Genomic DNA, 18,688 nt, shown 5'->3' with positions numbered 1-18,688 from the left:
ATAACTATTTATCTCAAATAGGAAAATGTCAAATACTGAAGCCAATTGTTTTATTACCTTTCTAATAAATTACATTGTATCAGGCTTCTACCTGTAGACCATAGCAGCAAATATCTTTATTGTGGTTCTGGAAAAATAAACAATATGTAGCATTTGAAGATATGGAACAAAACTTTGACCCTCAACTGTGATCTTTCAATTGGTGAGAAATGAGTTTTTTGTTTGTTACACATTTTGATGTAGAGCCAGAAGAAATCAAGCTTACAGGGCACTTCAAAAGATGAATTAAACTTCAAAAGGCAATAGGTAAACACTTGTTATATTCATATATTCCCAATGACGTACAATGAGTCCATTGTAGACATTATGAGTAGACAAAGAAAAACATCTCTCTAGGATTGTGGTAGCTAGAGATAATTGGTAATTATATTTACGGCAAAATCTAAGTCTGTATACCACTATTTCAACAATATTTTTTAAAAAAACAAATGTAGACATAAGATAAACTTTCTCTATGGAACATTGCAGAAAAGTCCTAAAATTCTCTGTACCTAAACCCATCGATCTACAGACTAAAAAGCATGAGCTCAGAGTTTAGATGAGCTTAGAGTTTGACTGAGTCATGTCAAACTCTGAGCTCATTTAAGCAAGGTGATAAACCGGATGCCTGGTATTTCCTAGTTTTTTTTTTGCTGTGATGATGATGACTTTCTATTTTACAAGAGGAAATAGACATGTGGTGAGTTTCATGGTTGTTTATAGTCACCAAGAAGTGAATATACAATCATAGAAACTATTTCTGCCATCCCAAGATGAAGGTTAATGTCTTCCTCTTATAGCAGACAAGGAGCTCCAGCACCTGTGGGACCTCAGAAGCAGAATTAAGTTAGAGGAGCCTGAAAGGGAAATACTAAATAGGTCCTGGAATCCCAAAGCCTGCCCTTGTCTGTCTTCAAAGGCTAACCAGGAATTTTGAAATCAGTTGTTTCTGAGTTGGCTAACTTTGAAAGTTTCTGGACCTCTTCCTGCCAGCCCACCCCCAAACATCAAGTTACTATTTCATAATCAACAAAATGAATCTCAATTACATCCCATTAAGAAATTTATAGTTTCAACAAAGGGCAATCATTACCTGTAATGGGCAAAAGATACAATGATCACAACATAGGCCGAGTCACCTTTTCCTTGCTCCCCACCCGCAAGAGAGAAGCCAAAGGGTATCAGCTGTGCTTTACTGGCTAGCCACTTAGCAAAAAGTATGTAGAAGTCCTTTGTGGATTACAAAGGACAGTGTAAGCCCATTTGTGTCTTTCCTCTAATTTACAGTTCCAGGAAAAGATTATAAAAACAAAAAAACAAAAAAATATTGTTTACATTGCTCAGGGGACCTGCTGAGGCACGGCTTGCCAGGGCCCAGTCCCTCCCAAATGCCACAGCCATTGGGAGCCCACAGGGTCTGCTCTGAGACCTGCACAGCAGACTCCGCCCAGAAAGGCCACAAATGAACCCTCACTGAGTTACTACCTCCAGCTGCCCTAAGAATGACAATAAACCTGCCTTACGGGAGGAAGCAGCCACCAGGGTCCTGTGCCAAGCATCAGGAAAGCATTTGGGTTCTTAGAGGATGCCATGAATGCTGGCCCTTTCAGCAGGGAGGCAGCCAAACTGGTTTGGTAGCAGGCCATTACCATGGGCCTGATCTCCCCCAATGAGGGAGTGCAAAATACATGAGGATTCTGACTTTCAAAACCCTATCCTCAAGTAATGGTGTCATTATTACACAAAGATAGACTTGTGATTTAAAACGTAATGTTTTCTTCTGTCAGGAATTAAGATTGAATACATTTCAGATTAATAAATTGGATTCTTCTGTGCCCATGATTTATACAATTTCTTCCATAAAGCCTGAGCATCCGTGGAGAAGACCAGGAGAGATAAGGGAAGAGAAGAGAAAGCAAGTTTCTGTCCCTCTGCCCTTGCCTGAGCTAGAACAGAATCACATGAAAGATGGACATTTCGTTCACTGTTTCAGTTTGGTAGTTAATAAGAAATAGAATTCATTGTTCTGGCCTCTTGGGGTGATAAGAGAGGGAGCCCTACTAGATTGGTATTGTAATTAGTTTCAAGTCCCAAGACTTCTGTACACGGTCAATAGTGACAATGCTTCTTCACAAACCACATAGGATCCTGGAAACGGTACTCACAGAAAGCTGGCTATGATTTATTTAGGACCTACACTATACGTCAGGTGCTGTGCTATGCATTATTCATACTTGATTTCATTTAATCCTCAAACAATTCTTACAAGGAAGATATTATTAACTCCATTACATAAATGGGAAAACTGAGGCCCAGAGAGCTTAGTGACTTTTCCAGAGTCATACAACAGTTCTCCTGGGCTCCTCAATGAGGCACTTGGGCTTTGCAGCAAGTAGATGTGAGTATGCATCTTGACTCCACGATTTACTGCATGAATGACCTTCAGCAAGTCTTTGCCACCTCTGAGTCTCAGTTTTCACATTAGTAAAATGAGGAGCCCTTTCCAAACTTAAAAACTCTTTGATGTTCAACCTGACTAAATAGTCAAAGCAGTTAAACAAAAAGGCAAACATGTGAGCTGTCCTGCTTATAAAAACAATGCAGAGTTGCCAACAAGATTAAGAAAACAATGCATGATCTTCTTTTAATATTTCTATCATCCTCTGAAGCCAATATATAAGAAAAGACTAGAATTGTGCATAGACAAGATCCTTGCCTACAGGTTGCAAAACTTGGGGAGAGTTATCACAAATACCATGGTGAATGAGTTAGTGCTAATGAGTGTGGTACAGACTCCGGGAGACATACTGGCATTCAGAAATATCTGTGGGGTCAGGAATCATTGGGGAAGTTTCAAGAAGAGGTTGAGAGATTGCAGAATACGTAGGTTGACTAGATGTGGGAAGAGGCAGGAGCTGGGTGGAAGACTGAAGAAAGCAGATTCCACCCTAACATGAGGCCACTCTGTTTGATTTGTGCAGACAAGCCCACAGGGTATGGCTCCAGCAGTCGGAGGGCGCCTCAGACAGGCATCGTGGATGAGTGCTGCTTCCGGAGCTGTGATCTGAGGAGGCTGGAGATGTATTGTGCACCCCTCAAGCCTGCCAAATCAGCCCGCTCTGTCCGTGCCCAGCGCCACACCGACATGCCCAAGACCCAGAAGGTAAGCCCACCTGGTTGGGATCCAGCCATCCTCAAGTGGTCTCTCTCTTGTGCATGTGGGTGGGCCAAGCAGAAATCCTGCCCCATAGTCTCCTGGCTTACAAGTCAAAAAAGCTCCTTTGTGGCAAAGGGATGGATTACATCCCCATCTCTTTGGTCACTCTGCATTGCAAATTTCCCCTCCCACCACTATGGACGATGTGATGATTGGAAGATGTCACAAAACAGTGGCTAAACAAACGTGGGCTTTGGTATCAGACAAAAGTGAAGTCCTGGCTTTCTCACACACCAGCTTAGAGCCCTTGCCAAATAATGTGATGTATCCAAGCCTCAGTTTCATCAGTAACATTGGGACAATAATAATATCTACCACATCAGTTTATTGTCAAAATTAAGTAGCTCATGCATATACTTTGAGATGCTTTTCACATGCCTGCATAAAGTAATTGTTGGACCATCGTTAATGTCTGCCATAATTGTACTTAATAACAAAGCTTGTAACCTTTCAAGTTCTGAGATTCTATAATCTCGCAAAGAAAATAAAAGGCTAATGGGAACTATTCAAAATTCATATTCAGTAGCAAGCATAATTAAACATGAAACATTAAAAATAGAAATTTCTGTTTGGCTATAAGAATGCCTAGAAGTGTGTAATGATCAAAATCTGCAGGCATCATTTTCTAAGAGCTAGACTGTAAACAAACCTCAGAGGTACCATCTATGCCATCAGAAGTACATAAAACATCTGATGCACATTTAGTCACTTGATCGATTTCTCTTGAATGAGTGAATGAATGAACAAATGAATATAAGAGATTAAAATTTTAGCCATTAAGTAGAAAGAATAAGAACTAAAGAGAAGGTAAAGGAGGAAAAAGAGAAGCCAAGGAAGTTGAGTAAGGAAAGAAATAGCTCTCATTTAAGTCTTTTGGGGACTCTGCTGAAAAAAGAAATGCCAACATGTGGTTTTAATCTTTGGAGCTAGAACTAATAATATTGTGCAAAAGCACAGGATGAGAGATCAAGAAGTTCACCATGACACCTTCGCTGCTTCCTGGTCTTAAATCTCAGCTGAGGCTGGAAGAGGACCATGGTGGCTTATTGGAGATGTGACCCCAGGGAGCCCCTCTGATGGATGGAAGGGGACTGGGCAAGACCCAACACATACAGAACACAGTAGCCACTGGCCAGGCAGGAAACAAGGATCTCAGAAAAGACTTTTAGGTGAATGTGGCAGGAAAGCGTGCTTGCTGGGGCAAAGGCAGATTCATTCTTTCTCTTCCCAGGTGACCCAGCACCTCTTGGTTTCTAACTGGGGAGGGGGTAGGTGTCAAGAGATGAGTCCCAAAGTTCTGGAATGGTGGGTCTTGTGACTGAGGTCTAGACCCCTCTCCAGCACGAGTGCTGTCTCCTGCATCATATGGAGCCTGGGCATTCTGAGCTCATTCAAAGGGACACCATGGGAACCACTTGTTCTCAATGCAATTATTTTTGTGATGTTTACAGTATCAGCCCCCATCTACCAACAAGAACACGAAGTCTCAGAGGAGAAGGAAAGGTGGGCCAAAGACACATCCAGGAGGGGAACAGAAGGAGGGGACAGAAGCAAGTCTGCAGATCAGAGGAAAGAAGAAAGAGCAGAGGAGGGAGATTGGAAGTAGAAATGCTGAATGCAGAGGCAAAAAAGGAAAATGAAGGACAGGAGGACTAAACAGACAGAGGCAAGGATGATGAGAGAGGAGCAGACAGCAAGAATGAAAAGCAGAAAATGCAATAGAGGAAATGAAGAAAAGTAGGCCTGCTGGAGCTAGATGATGATGTGATGGAAATAGAAGTAACCTTTTAGAGAATCTCACCAAGAAACATGGAGAAAATGGAAAAGAAAAATGTAATGTCCTAGAAAGCCCAAAGAAAGACAGTGGCAAAAATGAAAAAAAGAATAAAAAGTATTTAAGAGGCAAAAAAGACACACTATTCTCTGCCTCTAAAACACAATTAAATAAAAGAATTTAAATAAAAATTAAGGCTTCTATATGCATTTTAAATTTTGTATGAATCTGTTATGGAAGAATTGCCTATGTCAATATATGTTCAGAGTTAAATATTAGCCCCAAATGCTCAGCAAGACTAAATTGTGTCATAGAAGTTCCCAGATTCCCTTTTCCCGCAATGTCATTGGAGACTGCATTTCTTAGTCAAGTCCAGGGTTTAGGCCAAAGGGCATCCGGTATTGCCTAAAACCCTGTGAGGTCTGTGAGGTAACTTTTGAGAAGAGGTCACTGCATTTTTCTTCATCTTTTTTGCACTTTGGAATCAGATATAAAAGATGTATAAGTTTGCTAGGGCTGCCATAACAAAGTATCATAGGCTGGGTAGTTTAAACCACAGAAATAGATTTTTTCATAGTTCTGGGAGTTGAAAGTCCAAAATCAAAGTATCAGCCCTTGCAAGGGCCTTAGAGAAGGCTCTGTCATAGGCTCCTCTCCTCGGTTTGTAGGTAGCCTCCTTCTTCTCCCCCTGTGTCTTCACTTCATCTTCCCTCCATACATATCTCTGTGTCTAAACATCCTCTATGTGAAATGACACCAGCCAGATTGGATTTGGGCCCACCCCACTGACCTCATTTTAACTTAATTATCTCTGTAAAGACTCTGTCTCCAAATATAGTCATATTTTGACGTACTGGGAGTTACGACTTCAACACATGAATTTGGACACAATTCAGCCAGTGACAGAAGACTTCTGATCTCTGATGATAACCACTGCATTTTGATTACAGCTCCTAGAAAACACTCCCCTCCACCACCCCACCACAGATCTATTTTTATATCTGAAATCCTGAGTTTCTGCTCCATGAGAACCCCAGGAACATACTATGTTAGATCTGGAAGAGGCCTCAGAAATCCCCTTATTTTGAAGACTAGGATACTGAGATCCAGAAGTGGGTAAAGATGTGCTTGGGTTCTAAGCTGCTCTTCTTTTGGTCAGGAGACAACAGCATATAATCAAAGTGGGTCAACTAAGAAAGAATTCCAGAAGGAAAAGAGAGGGCAGAAATGAAGGGAGCGAATGAGAGCAAAAGTGCTGGATTTCCCTGAGGGTGAAGAAAAGCTAAATAGAATCACAGAATTCAGATTTTAGAGATCTTCTCCTTCAGATCCCTTGGTTTAATCAGTAGGATTGGGGTCTTCATAGACAATGAAGCAAAAAGTCTCGCCATCCTCCAACTTGTGAATTAGAAGAGCTGAGAACGGGTACAAGACAGAAGTTCTCAACCAAACAAATGGTGACATTTTGGGGTAAGAATATGACTAACCCAGAAGTGAAGCATTTCATCTAAGTAGTCTATTTTGAAGATGTCATGGTATAAAGGAACCTCCTTTCTGCCTGGTCCTCCATGCCTCTGCCATGCTTTTTACTCCAGGATCACCCTTTCTAGTGGTTCACTGAAAACCCAGGATTACTTAAATATGATGGACATGTTCACAGCTCAATCCAGGAGGAAAAGGTCAAACTGAAAGCATGCAAAAGCTCCACATGGGAGCCAAACCACTGCTGCTGTGGTTGCAAAGTGGATCCTGGCTTATCAGAGCAGAGAGAAGCCAGGCTGGTGCCTTAGCCCAAGTGGCCAGTCATCTTATTCAGGAGATGCTAAGTTCTCCAGCTAAGACACCCATGCTTTGGGACGAGCTGCAGGCAGAAGCCAATTCCTACTACAACCATCACCTTAGAGTAGCATATAAACACAGATGGCTCTTCAAGGGACCACAGTTCCATTGAATAACTAAGAATTCATGTCCTGTGGAAAGGTTTGAATAAACTATAATTATACCCAATCATAAACTTCATTCAAGAAGAACTAAAGCAAAGGCAAAGAGAGAGAGAAGAAGGAAGGAGGGAGGGAGGGAGAGAGGGAGGGAAGGAAGGAAGGAAGGAAAGAAGGAAGGAAGGAAGGAAGGAAGGAAGGAAGGAAGGAAGGAAGGAAGGAAAGAGAAGGAAGAACAAAAAGACTTTCTAGTTAAAGAATGCTTAACTAGCAAACTACGTACTATAAGACAGTTCTTTTCGGAATGAGTTTTATCAACTCTAAAGCAATGATCTTGAATGCCTACATGTGATTACTGAATAATATGAACCAAGAAAACAGAAAGAATCTATATTATCTTTCCATTTCCTTCTTTCCAGTATCAATACCCAAGCATCTAGTGATACATGGCATATAATGTTGGATGGATGGATGGATGGATGGATGGATGGATGGATGGATGGATGGATGGTTGGATGGACAAATGAGTAACATAGGCTGATGAATAGTGGTAGAAAGACACACCATAAAAACAAGTGGCACTGCTGAGATGAAATGATTCCTATTCTCCTACATAAGACAGTGAGGCAAGTACAGAGTAAAAAAAGGAAAGGCATAGGAGCTATGCTTATACAAGTCTTGCATGTTTGGAATTTCCTTCGCTGGCCAAATTGAAATTGTTCAAGGACCTATTGCTACAGGTGGCAACTGGCTAAGAATTTCATAGTGAATATTATATACCTATTACTCCCCTTAATGTTTCTTTGAAGTAGGCAGAATATTAATAATCATTTAAAATTCCAGTGTTTCAACTTCAATTGTTTCCTAGGGCAAATTGATAATTATGTGTAAAACTAATTGGAATATGTATGGAATAATCATCCTGAAATAAAATTGGTGAAAAGTATTTTTTATTGAGCATCTACAATGTGCAAACCTCTGTACTAGGCATGAACAAGAGTTATAAGCATTGGAGAGGCTAAAATATAGTCTTTAAGGCAGGGCACAGTGGCTCATGCCTGTAATCCTAGCACTTTGGGAGGCCAAGGCAGGCAGATTGCCTGAGCTCAGGAGTTCAAGACCAGCCTGGGCAACATAGCGAAACCCCATCTCTACTAAAAATACAAAAAAATTAGCTGGGCATGGTGGCACGCACCTGTAATCCCAGCTACTCAGGAGGCTGAGGCATGAGAATTGCTTGAACCTGGGAGGCAGAGGTTGCAGTGAGCCGAGATCCTGCCACTGCATCCCAGCTTGGGTGACAGAGTGAGACTCTGTCTCAAAAAAAAATTAAAAAATAAATAAATAGTAAAATACAGTCATTAAAAGTACAAAATGTAGATTCAGACTACCTGGGTTCAAATCTTGGCTCTTACTTGCGTTGTGGCTTTGGGAAAATCATGTAACTTATGTGTGCCTCAGTTTCCTCATCTGTTAAATAGGGGTAACAACTGAAGCTACATTATTCAGTTGTGAGGGTTTATTGAGATTGTGTATGTGTGTGTATGTGTGTGAATGTAGTGTGTGCATGTGTGTGTCTCTGCAAGGAGTGGGAGGTGTATATTCAAAGACACATATTACAGTGCTTAAAATGGTATCTAGCACATAGTAAGCATTATTCAAGTTTTAGTTAACATTATTTTACATACCTCTGAAAATTGGAGCTTTGTGAAAAAGAAGTTGGTCTCCTGAAGTAGAAGCCAGTCTTGTGTCACCAAAAACTTCAAGCCCAAGCTTGCCAACCCTTTTCCATGATGTGGTAGTAGAGTTTCAAGCATGTGGTAGGAGAATAAGAGAACTCAATGACCTAGGGACCATTCCAACCCAGAGAACCCCTGGTTCTATGAATAATTCCAACTTAAATAGGAAGCTTGGCTCTCCCAAGTGAGAGCCATTGCTTCTGTTTCCGGGTCATATAATGAACTTTCAGAAAACCACCATTTTTCTCAACTAGTTAAAATTAAATGTAATACATGCTTTCATTTCATGGTGCCTGGGGAAAATTTAATTGTAGCATGAACTCCAGTTATTGGTAGTTTTAAGTAAAATTGCCAAAATAAATAGAAATGCAGGATATTTCTGGGCTCACACAGCTTCCGGGACACTTTAGTTTCTTGGGCTGCCAATCCAGTGCCTTTCACAAGCATTTCATCTTTTTTCAAACATCTCTTGAAAACAAACAAAACCTCACACAGCTTCTAATGTGTGCACTGTTCGAATGTAAGGGTGGAAAAGGAGGCAAAGAAATGAGCTCCCAAAGAGCAATTCCCCTTCTCTCGCCTCCATCCCTTGACGACCTCCTTCCCACTAAAGGGAAACATTGTTTTCTTAGGTAATAAATTCCACAATTTCTCAAGTCCATTAACATCCACTGGGCAAGATGAGGTCTATTCTTTTTATTTGCCCACAGGAAAAGAATAGGGCTTTTTTGCAATATTCACTAGATAACGCAGAGTTGACTTTTAATCCAAGGGCAACATTGATAGTCTCTAGTTAAAGGGGAAGCCTTCAGGAGCAATGAAAAGATTAATAGTTTTAGATGAAGCAGAATCCAAATCCCTTTTTATGAGTTTTGAAATATCCAGTTTGTATGCTCACCTCAATACTTAAAGCCCAGTTACTGATTCCTTTGGCATAAGCAAGACAGGTCAGTTTTTAAAGAGGGAGTAGCTGAGGTTAGCAAAAATTCTCCAGGTCCACAAAACTTCCAGACCTGCAAGGTGAAAATCAGCTTTTCTGTCATCCCCAAAGGCCTAACTGGAATCAGAACTTTTCCCTGATGCCCACATATTTGGAGGTCCTTTTTTAATGGGACTCCTTAATGCCTTTGGTGCCATCCCATTTTCACTCAGTGTCCAAAAGAAATGATTTAAAAATATAAACATATGTTTAAATTCCAGAAGAGAGAAATGGAGATTGAGAACAACAGGGAAATGATGAGAGCTATGGGAAAAGAGGTTTATGAGTCCATGTCTGATTCTTCCAGACAGCCCCTAAGAAAGTTCTTATCATACCAGGAACTCAATTATAACTTTCATTGCCTATTGTTAGATGAGTAGCAGGAGCTAGAAAACATTTTGGAAATTCCCATCTTTATTTTTTTAACTAATATGATTATAGTTTTGAGAACCATTGGTCAAGAAGCTAACTTTTTAAAAAGTGGAAGTATGATGGTTAGAAATAAGAATGCTAAAGGTGCATCAAACTGATTTTAATTCTAAATGTCCTTGGCAGCAATTTAGAATCTGTAATAAACTATACCAAACAGTTTCGAGGGGAAGGGGATTAGTTTCTCCTCTTCGTGTGTGTGTGTGTGCACGCGTGTGTGTTTGTGTGCACCTTTGTGTTCTAGCATTGTTGCACCCATTACAGAGCTGGGGGGAACTATTTTCCAAAATTATAGGTGAGAACAGTTTCCTGGATTTTCTTTCAGTGAAGGTAAATTCCTCTGTAAAAACTAATCATCATTCAGTAAAAACTGCAGGATTCCTTTGTCTTATCAAAAGCCTGTTTCTCATCCTAAATTAAAAATTATTCAGGAAATAGAAAGGACATTATTGTAGGGGCGGAAATAAGTTGGTTTTCTTTTTATTGTATCTTTTGAGGATCCAGGGACTTCGACCATTTTCCATCTAACATACAGAGAAGGATTCTCTAGGTCCCTATCTATAGATTGCAATAACTTTCCTATAGAACCAATTTGCAACTTTAGAAATTTCTAGGTCTAATTATTGACCCATTACAACCAAAGGTCAATGCATCCAGCCAATCTTCCTTCTATCATCCCCTGCCCTTACTTCTATTAGGGACTGGGATTACGGGCAAAATCCATCAAATGCCTCTTCTATCACTTTCCTGTTTCTTAACCATTAGTCTCTAACTTCCTCTATTCAGTCTGTCATATGCTTTCATGCCCATTGGGTCAGAAAAAGGAACATTCATTTATTTGAGCAGGCATCTGTTATGATCACTCTGGAAAAAAGATGACAATGGGTTACCTTGTCCTCCTGGGCTTCTCTAATTGACATGGTCAAAATGTCCATATGAAGATAAGCTGTTAAGAGCAAGATTTATGAAAAGCTGAGTGTGATGGCAGCTCTTGTCTCATAAAATAACTCCAAAGTTCCCAGTGAAAGATCAAGAAATTTTACATCAAACCCAAACCAGCCAAATGGTCCAAGCTTCCAAGCTGGGATCCATGGCTAAAGTTTCCACAAAATTCTGGGTACAATGTATAAACATTCACTTGGGGCTTTCTGTCTAGCCAGCACCAAGAGGTCAAGTAATCAAGGACCAACTAGCCCTGCCATCTGTGAAAATATGGTGTGCTATTTTCACAGCTTTAGTTCACAATTATGGCAAGACAAAAGTTCCAAATGATTAGGAGCAAGACCATGGCAGGTTGACGGTTGAGTAAGGTTCTCAATCAGCTGACAGTTGTAGAGTTGGGGATGTGCAATGTTTATGTCATGGTGCAAGTATGTGGCATGCTTGACTAGCTCGTGAGGCACTGGAAGACTAGAAGGAATGAAAAATATGAATGAATCAATAAATGCATAATTACTGTTATTTTGTCAGTATTGTTTTACCTAGGTCACTATTGAATGCTTTGATTTGTCTCTCTATAAATAACAATATGTTTTCTTCTTCAAAAGAACACTAGGATGACGGTAGAGGTGCTTTTGGCACAATGCCACAATTCTGATTTTTTTAAAACTGTATGCCTGCATAAAATGTTCTTGAGCCATTCTCTGCCTTGGAATAGCACTGGCTGGCAGTCTGCATGTTTACTTTTATATGCTGAAGGCCCCCATCAACCTCAAACAGAGGCAAATCAATTTAACTTGTCATAGCGTTATTTTGTTCATCCTAAAAGTTCAAGAGAGCCTTCCAAACTTCCAAAATTTCTCTCAATTCAGTGAGGAGGAAAATTCAGAACACAGCATTTGAATGTTCTGCCCAGATTTGTCACACACACAAGGAATGAGTGAAAGAGGGCAACACCCTTTCCTCCTAACCCTGTGAACTCATCACTATTGCATTGAAATGACACCAAAAGGTAAAAACCCTAGGCCTCACATCTCCCAAGAACACTGCAATAGGAGTTACTGCATACACCAGTTTAAGTAACTCTAGCATAAATTGTATGTCAGATGAAACAATGGCATTTTGGAGGCTTAAGAGAAAAAGAATAATCAAATCCAGTTTTTAGGTACGAATGTGCTGAATCTTTAGCACACAGCAGCAAAATTGCTAGAATCTGGTGTTTCACTTTTAAAAATACCACATTTGAACCTTTCAACAATTCCAAAATCAACTCCCTCTGCGAAAGATAGTAAGCTTAAACATTTTTTAAATTTAAAAATGTAACACAAACAAAGAGCTAACTAAACAAGCTGCCCATAAAATCAACAGTCTGGGGAGCCCTGATCCTGAAGTATTTTACAACATCCTTCATGACTATCAAAGGCAACATAAACACCTCTTTTCAGCAAAGGAAACTACCCTTGGCATTTTTTTTTCTTTGTTCCCCAGGCTTTTAAACCATTTTGATAGAGATTTTTTTACATCACAGGCAGAAATATTTGAAATAGAGTCAGGTGGTAGTCTTTAAAAGAGTAAGAAAGTTGCTAAGTCAAGATAATCTTGGAATAAAGTCCTCTGATTCCTGGGGATTCCTAGGGATGCCCCAGTCACTAGAAAACAGAGCTGTAAGTCCACTCTCCCAGCACTCAAGGGAGCTCTGGAAACCAAGGAGCTAGCTACTGTTTCCCCACATTCAGCTAGAGAAAGGGCAGCACTCTAGTATGCAAACTGCTTTGACAATAGTAACAATTAAAAAGTAAATTAAAAAGAATCATAATAGCTGATATTGATTAGGTACTTGCCCTGTGGCAAGGGCTATAGGGAATCACCTCATTTAATCTTCACATGAAGCTTGCAGAGTGAGTACCACAATTATCACTATTGTATAGATAGGAAAACTCACACTGAGTATGGCTAGGTGTCTCGCCAGGGTCTTGAGCTAACAAGTGGTCAAGCAGAATCCAAACCCGAGATAGATAGACCACAGTGCGTTAATCAAGCACTGCACTCTCTCCTGCATTTCTTAGTTGATATTTTCCATATACAATCTGTCACTTGTATGAGATGGCAGGGGGTTCTGTGCTATTTGTCCTTATAGAGAATACCACAGGAAGAAAGTAAGCAGCCATGCAATATTTGCTGTTGACCTGAACTCCATTCCATCATTCCTGCAGGAAATCGCATCCATTTAATGAGCATTTCCTGGTTTGCCACTTTGCTCAAACGCTTTGCTTGGGTCTGGGGAGGATATAGAAGTGAAGGAAATATGCTACCTTCTCTCAAGGAACTTATGTTTTAGTGGAGAGACAAACATGCAGAATTTACTCTACAGAACATCAATGCTTGAGCAAATGTAGACCCAGAGAGGGCTCTTACAGCACACAAGCCAGAACAGACTGATGGTGCTAACAATTAGGTTCAAGTTTTTTCTAAACAGTAGACTCTCCTGCATACAACTATACAGCATGCCAGGTAAATGACTGAGGGTTATTACATCCAATTACAACACCACTCTGAGGTAGGTGCACTTATCCCACACTTTCATTTTACAGAAGAGGAAATTGAGGACAGCACAATGTAGTGATTATCAAAGGTCACACAACTCCTGTGTGGGAGAGCTAGGATTTAAACCAGATGCGTAAGACGAGGTCCTCCAAGAAACAGAAGATGAGAAGGTGTTAAATGAGCAGGGGTTTTATTAGGAGGAATTAATGTGTGAACAGAAATAGGGGAGGATATGCAGAGCCATCAGATTGCAAGGAAAGCCTAACCCCAAGGGAAGGAGAGAGGGAGAGCAGATTGGTTGGAAACATTTTTGGTGGGTCTATGGTCTAAGGAAAGTTCAGCAAAGTCATCATGGAGTTTTTGAGCCAAAGTTGGGCAATAAAGTTGCCCAACAGATTTCTGTGTTTCTCAGAAATAGGTCTGCCTCGATGTCCCCACCACACTTGGTCACTGGTTCTTGGGAGGGGCCTGCCCTGGTCCAATCCACTAGAGCCAAAGAAGAGCCGTTGCACTGGCAGGGGGCGGGGGAATTCCTACAACCACATAAAAAGTGGGGTGAGGTTTCCAGAAAAAAACATGACGCTGGGCTGACCAAAACTGTGTCCAGTAAGTACATATCCCTCACTCTGCTAAAGAAGCAGCCACATAAATAAGGAGTACAGGTTTCTCAAAATATGCACCTTGTTCTTTGGTTTTAAAGTCACATCCCAAAATGCTGAGTAGATCATATGACCCTCGCTTTGCCTGGCTGCCAGACAGGAAAGGCTGATCCAACTCTCCTGGAATTTGAACTTGTGATTCCCTGAAGTAAAGAGATATCAAAGTTGATACTGAGACATCTAAATCATCCTCCACCATTTCACATGTCCCCAGGCCAAGCCAGCAAAATTGCTATAGCACATCCCTTTCAACAGGTAAAGGGCTGATATCTGAGCCCTCTTTCCAAACATTCACTGCTCTTTTCTTCTCATTTTGCCCTTTTTGGGAGAAGGTCAATGCTGAGTTAGTACTTTATGCTGTACAATAAGCTGCTGATATTCCATGCTGTACAGAATTTTCCCAGTATTTTTTATAGAGTGCCAGGCTTTTCCTACACTTCATGTCATACAATACTTAACTTGTTTGGAGTGGGTGGAGATGGAAACATAGTCTATTGAAACCATCACTGCTTCCTCCCTGAAGTTTAAAGAGCCTATTTTTATCCTTTTAGATTCTATCTCTCAGGCAAAATCTCATAAAGATAGGTGGGGAGGAAAAAAAGGGGGTTATAATATCTAGGGAGTTTGCTTTTGCTAATTGAATACTGTGCTCCTAGACTTCTATAAATACCATTACAAATGGGTCCCAGCTTGTGGTAATACTCATCCTCCTCATTGAGTCTTCTGTCCCATGGCACAGCCTTGCCCTCTAAACCAGCATCTACCCCCATCTGGGAGCATGGGCAGCTCATGATATTATCAACTATTGCTATTGGAAAGTGATTTGGACTTGAAAGTGCTAGATATTTTTTACCTCTTGGGGAGGCAGTTTAGCAGAGTGGTTAACTGGTGAGCTCCAGAATCAGAAGGAATAGGTCCAAATTCCAATCACTATTACATCTCCATCATAAGAAATTAGGCAAGTTGTTTATCCTAAGTTTCAGATTTCTTAAAGATAAAACAGTCAAGACAGTAGTACTTATCCCTGAAAGAAGTATAGGAAACAAGAAAATATATGCAATTTACATACATACTACAATCCCCAGCAATAACAAATGTTCAAGTAATGGGAACTGTTATTATTTTAGCCCTTTGTCTATCAGTTTGTTCCTCTGTGACCTCAAGCACATTACTAAATGTTAGCGAGCTTCGGCTTGTACGTGGGACTGACAGGAATAACACCGCACCACCTCATGTGGTGATTGTAAGGATTCAGTGATATTATTTTGTAAACTGTAAAGCCTTTGCAAATGTTAAGCAAGATTATTATTATTCCCATTGTTATTAGTCCTCAGTGATGTTTTTTTTTGGAGACAGAGTTTCACTCTGTCGCCAAGGCTGGAATGCAGTGGCACAATCTCAGCTCACTGCAACCTCGGCCTCCTGGGTTCAAGCAATTCGCCTGCCTCAGCCTCCTGAGTAGCTGAAACTACAGGCACACACCACCACACCAGGCTAATTTTTTGTATTTTTAGTAGAGACGGGGTTTCACCATGTTGGCCAGGCTGGTCTCCAGCTCCTGACCTCAAGTGATCTGCCCACCTCGGCCTCCCAAAGTGCTGGGATTACAGGTGTGAGCCACCACACCTGGCACAGTAATCTTAATTGAAAAGTCTGTGGATAGCTTTGCAAAGGAAAGCTTGGAGCTAGGATAAGAATCAAGAGATAATGAGAGAAGGTGAATGGCCTCTTCAGGGCCTTTTCTAGCACCCTAAATATGTGTGTCTGTCCATAATGGGTAATCACATATATCACAAATTAAACCCTCTGCAAACTTATTTCCTAATGTGTTGGTTAACCTTTCCTTCTGAAGGGTAAACTTCTTTAACCAACCCCAGTGAGCTGGAGGATCAATGTTTTCTTAATAGTCTTACCTTCATTGGTGTCAGTAGGAAACAGTATTTACTCACGACTGTTTTCCTTTTAAAAATCTGTCTAGTTGCATACTAGAAACAGTTTCAGCTGGTTTGTATTGGACAAGCTGCTGAAGTGAAAAGTTTTTGCCTGACTGAATGTGGGACAGTTTCATAACCCTTCAAGAAGTGCACTGAAGGTCGGTGCCAGCTCTGATGACGGCTGCTTCTAACATGCCTCCGCTTGCCGCCCATTGTCAAGGGTGGCCGGCATAACTAAGTTAAGACAATGAGCAAAGCAACAGATGCAACTGAGACCTAGTCCCTGAGTGCTTTTGTTTTGTCACTGTCATTGTCTGCAACAAAGAAGTCACATGTGACAGCCTGGGAAGACAGCCAAATGCAAACCAGACGATATCCCAGCTGGCTTGAATGGCCTCCACCGTGCACGTGTGTACATGGGAATCATGCTACTTGGCACAGCATCTGCTTCACTCAAGTGAGTTTCAGCCCATGGCTTTGCTGTGATGCTGAGACAGACCCAGAAGAAACAGACCAGGGGATCCCTCCGCTCAGACTTTACACTTTATACCTTGTGCTTTGAGAGAAAAGAAAAAGAATCTTTCTATTGGAGACAAAAAGTAGGATGTATGTGGTTGGCCAATCTAACCTCAATTCTTTTTGCTATAGCCCCCTGCTAATTTAAAGAGTGAAGCATAGATGGTACCTTAATGTTTTCTTGTAGAAATCTGGGATTAATTTGGCTTGAGAGGAAGAATGGAGATTAAACGCTTTATGAGGCTTTCTTTTAATTTGTTCCCATTTCATTCCTGAATATTTTCTTAGTTTGGGCATTGCAGATATTTAAAGATCTTCTTATTTTGAGCTGGTATGCCTCTTAAACAGAAAAACAAAAGGTAAAATTCAAATTAGTGTGTTTCTCCGCCTGTTAATTAATTTGGTTAGTAGTTAGGCAGAGAGATGGCATCCTTAATAATATCTATTTTAGGGGTTTGATGAGCTACAGACCATCAACAGTGTTGATTGAGAATTGAACAAAAACATTTCAAGGAGTTTGGGAACATTAGTGATGCTATTCTGTGGCCCCACGTGTCCTTCTCTCATTTTTCTAGAGAACTCCTATAAGAAAGCAGAACACGGCCAGGCATGGTGGCTCACGCCTGTAATCCCAGCACTTCAGGAGGCTGAGGCAGGCAGATCACCTGAGGTCAGGAGTTCAAGACCAGCCTGGCCAACATGGCGAAACCCTATCTCTACTAAAAATACAAAAAATTAGCTGGGAATGATGGTGTGTGCCTGTAATCCCAGCTACTTGGGAGGCTGAGGCATGAGAATCACTTGAACTGGGAGGAAAAGGTTGCAGTGAGCCTAGATTACACCACTGCACTCCAGCTTGGGTGACAGAGTGAGACTCCAACTCAAAAAAAAAAAGAAAGAAAGAAAGCAGAACCCAATGTAAGATTAAGAACACACGTTTAGCTCACGCCTGTAATACCAGCACTTTGGGAGGCCAAGGTGGGTGGATCACAAGGTCAGAAGTTCGAGACCAACCTGGCCAATATGGTGAAACCCCATCTCTACTAAAAAGTACAAAAATTAGCCGTGCGTGGTGGCAGGCGCCTGTAATCCCAGCTACTAGGGAGGCTGAGGCAGGAGAATCACTTGAACCCGGGAGGCAGAAGTTGCAGTGAGCTGAGAATGCGCCACTGCACTCCAGCCTGGGTGACAGAGCGAGACTCCATCTCAAAAAAAAAAAAAAAAAAGAACACAAGTTTACCGGGAACTTAGCAGTAGATGCTTTGTAAATGTATCTTACTTTGCAAATGTATCTTAAGTGGTCTTTTGTGATATTTGAGGGAAAGTGCCAGGATTTAAAACAAACGCATTTCAAGTTATTCTATACAAATGCCCAGTTTCTTTCTACCATCTTTTTTTCCTTTTTGCAGTGGTCACTGAGCTATTTTAATGAATGTTTTTACACAATGATGCCATCTTCCTTCTACTCAGTCAGTACAAGATGTTGACCATCGACTCATAAAACGCTAGCTACCTTTCATGAAGGACTTGGTGATAACTCTAATGTTCCAAGTAGAACTGGAAAACATGTGTAAGAAAAACTGCCAGATCCCTATAGGCCTTGGCCAATAGGTATTATTCCCAAGGGGTGGCAGTTGATCTTTTTCCCCAGCCTTCATATTAAAACCTCTCACCTTCTCCAGGTCTCAGGTCTGCGTAATCTCAAATGTGCTTTAGCTCTTCACAATATTGTCACTGTGTGGGTGTTCATTATCTTAGCCAGAAGACAGTTTACAGATTCCAGGTCTCATGGAGAGAACTTTTGTTTTTGGTTATGAACCTCACTCTATAACAATAATTATCCATTACATCCTTCCGTAGAGGGCTCTCTGGCTAGAGGTAAAACCAAAAAAAGGAGTACCTCAGGTTTATGCATATAAATGCCAGTTCCTCCTTGATTTTATTTCAAAACTCCTGTCTACATACTTTGCAATTTAAATACA

General features: G+C 40.9%; 1 protein-coding gene across 6 annotated transcripts in view; it reads left to right on the top strand.

Annotated features, from left to right (window-relative positions):
- Positions 1 to 18,688, top strand: part of IGF1 (insulin like growth factor 1) — an 82,971-nt gene that overhangs the window by 56,128 nt on the left and 8,155 nt on the right. For 3 of the 6 annotated variants that reach the window (XM_054445684.2, XM_054445686.2, XM_054445685.2), the window contains exons 3-4: positions 3,021 to 3,202; positions 4,708 to 5,221. In XM_054445684.2, the coding sequence (XP_054301659.1) occupies positions 3,021 to 3,202; positions 4,708 to 4,896 (371 nt within the window). In that variant the 3' untranslated portion in view covers positions 4,897 to 5,221. Of the gene's footprint in view, positions 1 to 3,020; positions 3,203 to 4,707; positions 5,222 to 18,688 lie in introns of those variants that run through there. The other 3 variants (XM_054445688.2, XM_054445690.2, XM_054445687.2) reach the window with 2 other exon arrangements.

Source organism: Pongo pygmaeus, chromosome 10 (assembly GCF_028885625.2).
Source record: "Pongo pygmaeus isolate AG05252 chromosome 10, NHGRI_mPonPyg2-v2.0_pri, whole genome shotgun sequence".
NCBI lineage: Eukaryota > Metazoa > Chordata > Mammalia > Primates > Hominidae > Pongo > Pongo pygmaeus.
This window is presented reverse-complemented; position numbering and strand designations above follow the sequence as displayed.